The sequence below is a fragment of the Pelobates fuscus genome, chromosome 10 (genome assembly GCF_036172605.1).
Source record: "Pelobates fuscus isolate aPelFus1 chromosome 10, aPelFus1.pri, whole genome shotgun sequence".
Taxonomy (NCBI): domain Eukaryota; kingdom Metazoa; phylum Chordata; class Amphibia; order Anura; family Pelobatidae; genus Pelobates; species Pelobates fuscus.
This window is the reverse complement of record NC_086326.1, coordinates 62,808,057-62,820,390: the sequence shown is the minus strand read 5'-3', so window position 1 is coordinate 62,820,390 and position 12,334 is coordinate 62,808,057. Positions and strand designations below refer to the sequence as shown.

Here is a 12,334-nt window from a genome sequence, read left to right as displayed (position 1 = left end):
TTCCTACGTCACTGTCACTATTTGCCTTTTCCAAAAATAATGAATGGAACATTGTTTTTTGTGTCTGTTATTAAGATTTTTGCTTTTTTTTTTTAGTTTTTTTTTTAAACCTTCACAGAAACTAAACACTACATGTACAAGATGTTAGACAAGACATACAGCAATTTGTGGAAAATCAAATAATGTTGCTAAAGCATGTTAATAAACAAAATTATATATTTCAAGGCTGTAATAGCGAATTAATAGCCAAAATATTTGATTGCGATCAATCTGTAAAAAGTGAATGCACATTTCATTGTGTAACTATGTGAAATCTTATTTTATGTGTACAAGAAATGTTTTTTTTTCATTCAATTGTGATTATAGAAAGTGCAGTCTATTACAAACTTAGAGTATAAAAAAGTTATAGTTTTGTCATTGGTATGTGAAGATTGTTCCACGGCCCCATCCATAGTTCTTCTTCGTCTGATTGTGTCTGGTCACTGTGAAATTCTAATGGCTCTTTGATATCTTCATTATCCACTGTTGACTCTTGATCATCTGTGCTTCTTAATTTATTGTCCCCTGATGTAGGTGCTATATTTTTGCCTACTGCATTATTGGAGGCCAAGGATATGCTCGATGGTATTGTATTAAGTTTGATAGAGGCCCCTTTTGACAGTGTGTTGAGTTGGATGTTTTCTTCATGTGTCACTCCAAGTTTGTCAAGTTTCTTAAAGTGCTTCCCAAGCCTTGATGGTGGGGATATTTTTAAATTATTCGTAAGGCAAGAGCGCCGGGTTCTAACCACAGACCCATTTTGGGCTATGTAAATATTCCCATTAACGTTGTTTTGAATGTTGGGAAGGTTGAAACGGTTTCTTTGGGACTCAGACACACTCTCTTCTCCGGTAGAACTTGTTTCATATTCCCGGTCCACCACCAATTTAATTCGCTTTTTGTTAGTAATCTAGTAAAGATAGAAGAAAAGCAATTAACTCAAAAATAGAAATTAATAAAATTAATTTAAAACCAATACAATGTAACAGCAAACTGGAAGTTTATGGTACATACTGCAGCCAGGGGTTTACATAATGTAATATAACCAGCAATGTTTAGTCTTTTATAAATAAAAGGCACAGGTCTCAATAGAATGTATGTAGAAAAAAACGTTAAATGTAAATGCTATTCTGTAATTGATTAAAATGGCTGAAAAATGTATCACATGTAAAAAAATGAATACATGCAGATCAAATTTAAAAATAAAACCAAAAAGGAAAGTGAGTCAAATGATCAAATTAGGAGTAAAATGAATAGATATTTTATCATGAATTTTTTTCACGTGCACAAGGTTTCATTGTTGATGAGTTGTTAACAGTGCACATGAAATCATAAAATCAGAAGTGATCAATTTCTGCAAACTATAACTGCCTATTTACATATTTTCTGTGATTTTGAACCTTAGCATAAACAATGTTTTCGGACCCATTTTATGCTAACAAAAAAATGAACATGACATGATTTCCGATGATAATTTGTCTTTCATACAATGTACATTTGTATTAATGCATAGTACTTTTACATATGCTACAGTCACTTTGCAGTGCTTTAACATATATTTTTCATATATAAATTCCAATTGTGCAAAGAATTGAGTGACAAAAGAGAAGCAGGAGAAACTTCCTACAGGTAGTTCTCATGCTCTTTTGCAGGAGAACCCTCCAACATGTAGTTCTCATGCTCTGTCACAGCAGCTACAGCCCATGCACTGTACCTGTGATTACTCTCTCAGAGTAGGTAAACCTATAATTTACTAATATGATGTTAATGTTAACCCATCATTAATTTATTCTGTTGATAGTCCACTGTACACATTTCTACATAGCGAATGGTAGAAACAAATATTTACAAATTGAAATTTATTTTTGAATTATTAACCCCTTAAGGACGCAGCTTCAAAAACTGGACTTACCCTTAAGGACACAAGCATTTTTTGCATTTTTTGCTGTTTGTGTTCAACCTCTGTTTGCATTTTTCTTATTTATTACACCAACACATGTTATATATCGTTTTTAAAGGACAAATAGGGCTTTAATCTGATGTGACATATACATATATAAATTCTTATTTATTATTAAAAAAATAAAAAATAAATAAAAAAAAATGAAATAAATTGTTTTTTTCACAGTTTAGGCAATAATAACGTGTGTATAATAAGTGCAGCTTAAGGAAAGTAATTTAAAAAATATTCAATTAGTTGTTCTGATTTTCAGAGTACATAATATGTCTAGGATTTCAGCTTATTTTGAAAGTTACAGGTCACAAAATACAAGGAGTAAACACTTTTTTTTAATGTGGAGCAATTTTAGAATTTGGCATGTTTGTCTTGTAAGCTTAATAGCCATCACAGAAAGCAAAATTGCTGCACAAAAGTATATATTTATATAAAGCACACATCTCAGGCTATTTACCAAAGGGTATTCTGACACTTTTTACGTAGCCATTTCGCTGCCAATCTCTGCTAAATCGTGTAGTAAAATTGTGTTTTTTTTCAGATTTCTAACATACACACATAAAACAAGGATTTTTAATGTGTATTTCATAAAGTTGATATATACTACTGCTGTAGAAAACCCCATATTGTTTTCAGCCATATCAACAGAGTAAAATGATACCCCCAATCTATGTCCTTGCCACTATCCTGTAAAGTTATAGTGCCATAAACGAGACCTGACCATTTCAGTTTTCACAGTGATAATTTTGATGGATGAATTTGATGGAGCAAGTCTAATTTTGGGGCATTGTAGCAGTTTAACTGTTGAATTTATCCCTCAATGACCTACCATTGGTGAAAGTAGACACTACAGTGTATCTCATATGGTATATATTGTGCCTTAGCGTGATGCCATTTTTTCACCAGTTTATGTCAAACTTTGTGGGAAAATATTTTTTTTTGCAATTTTTACATACACATTACATTTTTGGGGTCATTTTTCAAGTCTGGTATGTGCCACTGTGATCAAAACCCCATAATTATGCTCAGCAAACTCTTCTGAATAAAACAATACCCCCAATGTATGTCTTTGACACTATCCTGTGAAGCTACAGTGCCTTAAACGAGTCCTGACCATTACAGTTTTTACAATTAGAATTTTGATAAATGGATTTGGTGTGTCTATATCACATTTTAGGGCATTGTAGCAGTTTGACAGTTAAAATTACTCCATAAATGCATACCATTTGTGAAAGTAGACACCACGGGCTATGTCATATGGTATATTTCGAGCTTTATTATACAGTTATGTTAGCACCAATTACTTTCAAATTTTATCATATTGTTTTATTTTTGCATTTTTATACACACATGTTGTATTTTAGTAGTTAATTTTGGAAACTTGATATATGTTACTGTAAATTAAATCACAAAATTATTCTCAGCTATATTTCCTGAGTACAAAATTACCCCCTTTGTACACCTTAGCCAGGTTTTTGTGAAAAAATACAGGGCTAAAATCATACCCGGCCCATTACAGGTTTTTTTAAATGGCAAATTGACGAATGGTCATTGTTTCATTTTGGGGCATTTTAGTCGCTCATATATTTAAATAACGCCACCAATGCATACCATTTACAAAAGTGCACAACATGGGGACCCTCATATAAAATATTATAAGCTTTATTGAAGTGACATTTTGTTACCATTTTGTTTCAAAGTTTGTGGTATTCATTTTTATTTTAACATTTTTACATACACATAGTATTTCTGATGATTATTTTTTAAATATCCTGTGTCCCACTGTCCTAAAATTATCTTAGCTGTACTCAGAAATATCTTCTCAGTACAAATATACCCCATATGCATATCTTTGGAAAGTAGCGATCTTAATATTAATCTAAATCTCTAATCCCAAACCAAGCCCTAATTCTAAACCAAATCCTAATCCTAAATCTAACCCTCAATCTAATAATAAACCATTACCATAATCCTAACCCATAACGTAATCCCATGTGTATCCCTAATTATAACCTTAATCCAAATCTCAATCCTACCTTTAGCAATAGTGTTAAAATGATTCCCCCTGCTGGTGTCAGCCGAGGAATTCCCTTGCTATATTCAGCAAGGGATGCCCGTGCTGACCCTAATCCTAATCTGAACCATAATCTGAATCCTAATCTGAAACATAATCCCAATACTACAATTAATTATAAACCTAATCTCAAACATAAACTTAATAATAAACCCAGTAATAAACCTGATAATAAATCTAGTACTTATGCTAAACCGAATAATAATCCTTAATTGTAATCCTTAATTTAATCTTAATCCCAAAGGTTTCCCTCTACTAATATCAGTGCTGATATTAGTAAAGGGATTTTAAACTAAAACACAGTGGTATGTTGCTGCCATCTACTGGCTATTTTCAGTATTGCAGTCTCCCATCTCTTACATTGAAGACATTATTCCCAATGCAATGCGATCTGTGCTGGGCAACTAAAAATGCCCAGCACTGATCAGAATGGCATTTGGGCATAGAGGGTGATCATCCAGGGTTTGTTCAGACCCTGGGGGTCTCCCAAGCACCAGATCACTTGAGAGAATGACTGTAGCTGAGCTTGATCGCTCAGCTGCAGTGTTCTTTGTGGATTTAAATGGCTACATGCAGTGCTAACTTTCAGCACTGCATGCAGATCATCAAAAAGTCTGGGGCCACTAAAAATGGCCCCAACTGACAGAGGGGACCCCTAGGTTTCTAATGATACCTGGGTTTCCTAGTGTGAGCAGGGATTTAACCCTGCTCACACTACATTGCTGTCTATGGGGATTTAAATCCCCATTAAAAGAGCTGCTTGCCGACCTCACTTTGAGCTCTGCATGCAGCTCATCAAAAAGTCTGGGGCCACTAAAAATGGCCCCAACTGACAGAGGGGACACCCAGGTTTCTCATGATACCTGGGTTTCCTAGTGTGAGCAGGGATTTAACCCTGCTCACACTGCATTGTGCTCTATGGGGATTTAAATCCCCATTTAAACAGCTGCATGCCGATCTCACTTTGAGCTCTGCATGCAGCTCAGCTGTCAGTCTGTGGACATTAAAAATGACCCCAACTGACAGAGGGGAGACCCAGGTTTCTAATGATACCTGGGTTTCCTGATGTGAGCAGGGATTTAACCCTGCTTACACCACAATCTAGATATAGGCATTTAAATGCCTATTTAAGCAGATACATGCCGCGCTGACTTCCAGCACTGCATGTAACTCATCAAAAAGGCTGGGGTCACTAAAATGTCCCCAGCTGATAGAGGAGAGCCCCAGGTTTCCATTGATACCTGGAACTCCCTTGTGTTAGCAGGGATTTAACCATGATCACACCAAATTGTAATAGTGGGGATTTAAATCCCCATTTAAATGCTTGTTTGCAGCGCTCACTTTGAGCTCTGCAAACAGAGCATCAGTCAGTCTGGGGACACTAAATCTGGCCCCAGGTGAGAGAGGGGAGCCCCAGGAATCAAATGATACCTGGGGCTCATAGTTACCAGCAAGGTAATAGACCCTGCTGGAAAAATACTGCATGACGGAAATGTTCCGTCATGCGTCCTTAAGGGTTTAAGTAATTGTACAGTTGTTTCACTAATACATTTTGCATTATTAATATTTGTGCAGATAGGTGGTGCTAAAGCCACCAATTGTAGACCAAAACAAATATATATGTAAATAAGTCCATTCTACACATATATGTTCTAGATAGGCAACCTTCGGCACTCCAGATGTTGTGGACTACATCCCCCATAATGCTCCTACATCCATAATACTGATAAAGCATCATGGGAGGTGTAGTCCAAAACATCTCTGCAGTGCCGAAGGTTGCCTATGCCTGTTCTAGACATCAGGGATCTTTAAAACTAATATTGATGAGTGTCGGCTGGAGAGGAACAGTCACGTTCTATTAACTCAGTATTCCTAGACTGAGATAAAGGCAAACATGGTTTCCACCAGTTTTATGCAGTCTATGTGTAAAATGGAGTACACCTGAATGGTTATTGGGAGGAAGGAATGATTTGGTAAGTAGAAAGTTAGAAGGTAAGAGAGAAAATTGAGAAAGAAAATCTATCTGCACTAAACTAACACAGCAGTGCAGGGTTTAGCTCAATGCTTATCGTTCTAAACTAACACTCTTCAGCAATGAGATCACCCTGCACTGATGGACTTGGCTCAGGGGAGCTAATAGAAGTTATTCCCTAATAGCTTGACTACTTACTCTGTGAGAGTGCCACACTGCCTGGGCAGTCCTGGTTTCATAACAACTACAATGTGTTGTAGTGTTATGGTGCTTGGAATGCTCTTTTATAGGGGCACTTGGCTCCGTTGCAATGTGTTTAGTGACTATACTTTACTAAGTAAAGTAATAGTAAAGTGTAAGGATTGAATAGTTGACTTTAAATAACTGTCTATACCATCATGCCCTAGAGAACTTTTATATCCATAGACTGTGATTATACTACAGAACTATACATCTTGCTGGTGCATTAGAAGCAATATTACTGATTTCAAACATCAGTCGTTAAAGATTTACAGAGTCAAAATATGTATGTTATTTCTAAAAAAATAATTTTAAAAGATATTTTAAAAATATATAAGAAATCAGTACTCCATATTGCATGTGGATATATATGTATATATACATATATTTTTATATATATATATATATATATATATATATATATATATATATATATTCTCCATCCTTTAAACCCCAAAAGTCATTTGGCTTCTCATATGATATCTATGACACCCCTCTAACAAATATACCTTTTGAGATTGTAGAGGTACAAGACTTTATAGAAGAGCATGAACAATTAGACTGTTTGAGCTTCATAGACTACATCATATAAAAGAAGTACAACAGTTATAATTTAATGATATATGTTTAGAAAAGATTTAGGTCTGGTCTAGAAGTGGGCTATGCTTTAGCAAGGAGTAATGTTTGTCAGCTTAGGATCACCTATAATTCAAAGTTGTGACAAGTAAAGTAAGTAGGGCATTCTCTAAATGTGGGAAGGGTTTTAATTTGTGTTATTGTATTTAATACATGCAGGGTTTTCTTCAAATAAATGACTTGGAAGCAAAACATCAGTAAAGTGATGACATGATTTATTTTAGGAGTTATCAATATTTTATACAGATACTGTATTTTAAATTCATCCAACCTTTGTTAATTTGTTTTGGATAACAAAACAGACATGAACAAAGCTATTGGCATAAAAAAAGGCATTTTCCCTGTGTTAATTTGGTAACCAGACTATTTATTAGCAATTTTTTAAAATGGTGTTTGAAAGCCATAGAAGATGGACTATAATCAGCAGACACATGATAACGTTAATCCATTGATAAACACAAAATAGTAGTGCATTTTATTTATATGTACATAAGAATAGAGTGTATAAAAATAAATATGTAGACACAACCTTCTGAACAAACCTTTTAGGAAACCTGTTGGGAAATGTTAGTACATTTCTAAAGCACAGATTAGGTACATACCTGTGAAGATCTGAAAGAACTGTAGTTAATAAACATGTGAGACATAACATGCTGCTATATAGATTTGAATTTCCAAGTCCGAGACTTGAGGAATTACAAATGAGGGCAGAAGAGTGTGTTTTCTGAACTGCTAGTCTTCTATTAATTTATATATAATATGGTAAGGACAATGCTTAAAATTTTGAGTCAGAGAGTCACACAGACAGCACTTCAAACTAGCCACTCCTGAAATCATAAAAACCTACAGTTCATATGCAAAAGAAAGTCATATCCATTAATGTAATATTAAAACAGTTAGGAAATAACATGTAGTTATTTATAATTCGATTGCATAGATCTATGAACACAACTGCAAATGAATGAATATGAATGTACCCTATCACTGTTTTAAAACTTTAAAACTGAAAAGGCAAAGGTCTAAAAAAATGTATTTGAAAGGATCACACAGCAATGCAAACCAAGCCACTCCACACTTCATATCAACCTACTGTACATATTCAAAAGGATGTTGAGTTTCCAGCAGCTTCAGAATCAGATACATCAGAATTTGAACTGGATCCACGACCAGTATCAGGAGAATCCGACTGGTCAGATGATAACTTTTTACTAAGGCTTTTATTTTCACTGGAGTTCTGTATTTCAGAATGCATAGACGCCTGTGATACAGAATCGTCCTCCTGACTTGCTGCTGTGTTCCCACTTTTCATACTGACTGAAGATTCTCCTTGACTGATGGCATCAACCTCTTCATCTTGATCATTACTTTCTGTATTACTTTGGCTATCTGCTTCCCGACTTGCTATACTTTGACTTATCTTACTAATAACTGAGGTTTGAGACACAGATGCTTCACTTCTGTTGTCTTCATCTGTGTCCTCATGACTAGCAACATCACTTGCTTTGCTTGCACTCTCCTGTTCTTCAATATCCTCCTCTGAACCTGAATGTAATTCCTCTTCTGATTCTTCTTCTATTGCACTTTGCATTTCACTCTCAGGCAATGATGTTTTTGACCTAGAACTTGATTTTGAACTACTTTTTGCACTTGTTTCAGATGGTTCCCTACTAACTTCATCACTTTTATCACTTCGAACACTGGAACTCTCAGTAACTGGTTTGCTGCTTTCAGATTTCACCTCTGAACTTTTTGTAGATGTTCTCGATTGTGACTCCTCAGCTTCAGATGGTGTTATTTCATCTTGGAAGCTAGATTTTTCTGAATAAGCCCTTTCTGATTTTGACTCGTCTTTAGAATCTTCCTCTGCTGAATCTTCATCTTTACTGCCTACCGATTTAGAAGATAGTTGAGTTTCATCATCTGATTCATCTATATCATCCCTTTCTTCATCAGAGTCTACAGTACTTTCATTTGCGTCATCCTGATCTAATGTTACTTTCAGATAATCTTTATCATCTGCTTGAGATGGAGGAACACTACTCTTTACAGATGACTCGTCTGACTGTTTTGATGCACTCTCCATGTCTTTCTCTTCATCTGAACCTTCACTTTCTTCTGACTCACTTTCTGCTGTTACACTAATTGAGATTCCAGATTTACTTTCTACCTCAGATTCACTTACTTCAGAGTCTTCATCTTTTTCACTCTCGACCACAGATGTTTTGGTAGAAGAACTCTGTGATTGTCGTCGTTCTTGTAGTCTTCTAGTCACACTAAGACGTTTGAGAGCACGATCAAGCTTTCTTGTTACAGTGGATTTTTCACCAGATTTCTGGAAATAACTTCCTTTAATAACCATGCTATCATCACCTTCAATTTGACGCGCAGATACAAGTTTGGCATAAGCAGAGTCTTTTCCAGTGCCTTTAACCTTATGAAGTAACATTGGGAAAATTCTTGCCTTTTTCCATGGTGACCGGTGCGCCACATCTCCAGCTTCAGAAGGCTTTTGAGCACTGACTGCTACTCGACTTAGTTGCATAACTGCTCTCAATTTTTTCCTTCCTTGACTAGCTCTACCTACACTCTGTATGCTACCTCTGGATGGTCCAGGTCTCCCTGGAATTCCTCTGCCCATTGGCAAACCTGGTCCCTGTCCTCTACCTCTCCTGGGAACACCTCTGCCACGAGCTCTTATCTGAAATCATGGAAATACATTTTTGTAAATATTGCATTATCAGTGCAATACACAATTACTTTTGTATGGATGCATACACTTGTCATAATCCTAAAGTTTGCAATAACATTGGAGTTACATTAACTGTTGAAAATGAATTCACACAAAAAACTCTCTGCTCTACTTACACCAGTGTGTGACAATTGCAATATAAAAATCTAAATGGCACAAAACAATATGTGACAGTAACTTTAAATAAAAAATCTTTTTAATTTTCCAGGTCCTAGATGTAAGCTAGAACAAAACTTTAACAGACCTATATTTAATGTGCAGTTTAGAGTCCATTAATATATAACTCAATTATCATACCTAACCAACTAGTGCACTAATAGTAGTTTCCCAAAATGTAACTCTCTCATTGATTAGTGGATTAGAAATGTTTTCAAAATATATTGCATGGCTTGTGAGCCTTTCATGGGTGACACTGTAACAATTTAGAAATATGACTCCTTCTTCCTGTATAGAAGAGAGACACGCAGATCAAACTCTGTGTCGTATGAACATTTTCGCTTCTGTGTTTCACTATTACACAAATTGTATGTATGTAAATACAATGTCAATGGTTTTCTCCAGTAATGGAACAACACACACCACACTATTCAAACCACCCAGCAATCTATTATAAAGTAGTTGGATAAGTAAGGTGGGTTGAAACATTGCTGCTCTGTCACTTTTTTGACCCAATAAAACTGCCTATGGTTTGAACACCTTATGTGTCTGGAAACTATTTCCTGTTAGCCAGCAGTCTATTAACCATTAAACCTCCTGTGACATGCCAGAGGAATAATTACATACTAAAACAGGTGGTTATTGTGTATAATGCGCTTGCAAAATGTGTTTTTTGAAAAAAAGCAGCTACATACTCTAGTGGGTTCCTCTTACTCCCACTATATACCATAGTGAACAAAATAAATCAGTAAGATGTGAGTTTGAGCCCAAATCTATACTAATTGAAGCACTGGGGCGCTGTGCAGAGCATAAACATTTATATACACTTACCCTAAATTAGGGTAAGTGTATATACATTTTTATGCTCTGCACAGTGCACTCCTTCTATTAGTATAGATTTGGGCTCAAACGCACATCTTACTGAATAATGACATACTTTGTGAAAGTATTTTTTTCTGAAATTACATTGGGTATATAATTCTAATTTGATGTGTTTATTAAATAGTTTGGGGGTACCTGACAACACCCAAAATATCAGATACTGTAAAATGTAAAAGTCTCTGCTATTATACTTATTGGTGTAATACATTTTTATGAAGTATTTATTTTTTTTGCATGCAGCCTAATCTTGTGTTGATTATGAGAGTCCAACACATGCTTTAAACTTACATCTCCTTCTGCCGTAGGTCCATGTGGACTGTAATAATAACTGCCATCATTCTCCACAACTACTTCTCCATAGTCTTCATACATTCCAGAAGGTGACAATAATCGCCGCCGACTTCCGTATTGTGGCAATTCATATCTAAAAGAAAATAGATTTCCATGAAATGCCCATAAAAGTAAGCTTAGATTATTTAATTTATAAATATGTTTAAGATAACATACCCATGTTCATAGCTGTAATAGTCTTGTCCATAATATTCTTGACCAGGATCAATCCCAGACTCCATTGACAGTTCCTGTGGTGAGAAAAAATATGTATTTAACAAATTGAAATTATATATTGATACTTTTTTTCACATGAACATGATTATCATTATTCTGCATGAATTTGTTAATGTGTGATAACTAAGCAGGTACTGCCCATTGTCTCACCGCAAAATAAAATTTAAAAAAAAAATGCTCTTGGAAATCGTTCAATGCTCATAAACTCAGAAGAGTAACATCATTAAAATGAAATGATCCATTTGACCATTGTTCACAAACTCCAGTTATGAAAGCAATCTGTAGTTCCATTTACCCTTTTCTTCCCTCTCATTTCTTATTCATTTGTGGTTTGTTCCCACGTTATCATCTTATTTCCATTCTCCTCTCTTCTATTTCCATCGCTATTTTTAATCTTTGGTTTTCTTTTTTTAATTAATTCGCTGTATTTTTGGCTCTCTTTCTCCAACCCCCCCACCTCTCTCTCCTTTTTATTTACATCGGCTGAGATTACCATCTTTTAACCCCTTAAGGACACATGACATGTGTGACATGTCATGATTCCTTTTTATTCCAGAAGTTTGGTCCTTAAGGGGTTAAGCGGCTCTTAGACAAATTAGCTAAAGGTTTTTTAGTTTTTTTAAATTCTTTGTTTTATTTGTGCACATAAGTAGTAACATGAGGTTGTGCACTGCCACAACAGCTGGTGCAACCAGGTATATATTCACATATTAATAAGACATTAATATCACATATTAATAAGACATTGCACTTTTTTGTAAGTATCTAAGTAACAGGATTATTTCTTAAGAGTCATAATAACAAAAAACAGAAAGGAAGCATTGGCTTGGCTTAGGATATGACAGGGTAGAAACCTGGCTAATCGTGTCTATCTAGCTAATATACAGTATACAGGCTGTGGGTTTACTAAGATTAGTGGGCTGTATAGCCAGGAGTCAGACTAGACTAAGTAGTGTATAGAGAAATATGTTAAACTGTATCCCTGTTAAGTACAGCTAGCTACAAAGGCATAACAAGTGCTATTTGAGATGAGACATTCTTATACGAGTAGCTGGTGTAAGAGGT

General features: G+C 35.3%; 1 protein-coding gene across 1 annotated transcript in view; it reads right to left on the bottom strand.

The window, feature by feature from the left end:
* Positions 1-314: 314 nt before the first annotated feature.
* Positions 315-12,334, bottom strand: part of PCDH15 (protocadherin related 15) — a 1,410,242-nt gene continuing 1,398,222 nt past the window's right edge. The window contains exons 34-38 of the mRNA XM_063435339.1: positions 11,210-11,283; positions 10,974-11,126; positions 8,083-9,608; positions 5,088-5,110; positions 315-949 (exon numbers count right to left, since the gene is read on the bottom strand). Of these exons, the coding sequence (XP_063291409.1) occupies positions 404-949; positions 5,088-5,110; positions 8,083-9,608; positions 10,974-11,126; positions 11,210-11,283 (2,322 nt within the window). The 3' untranslated portion in view covers positions 315-403. The remainder of the gene's footprint in view (positions 950-5,087; positions 5,111-8,082; positions 9,609-10,973; positions 11,127-11,209; positions 11,284-12,334) is intronic.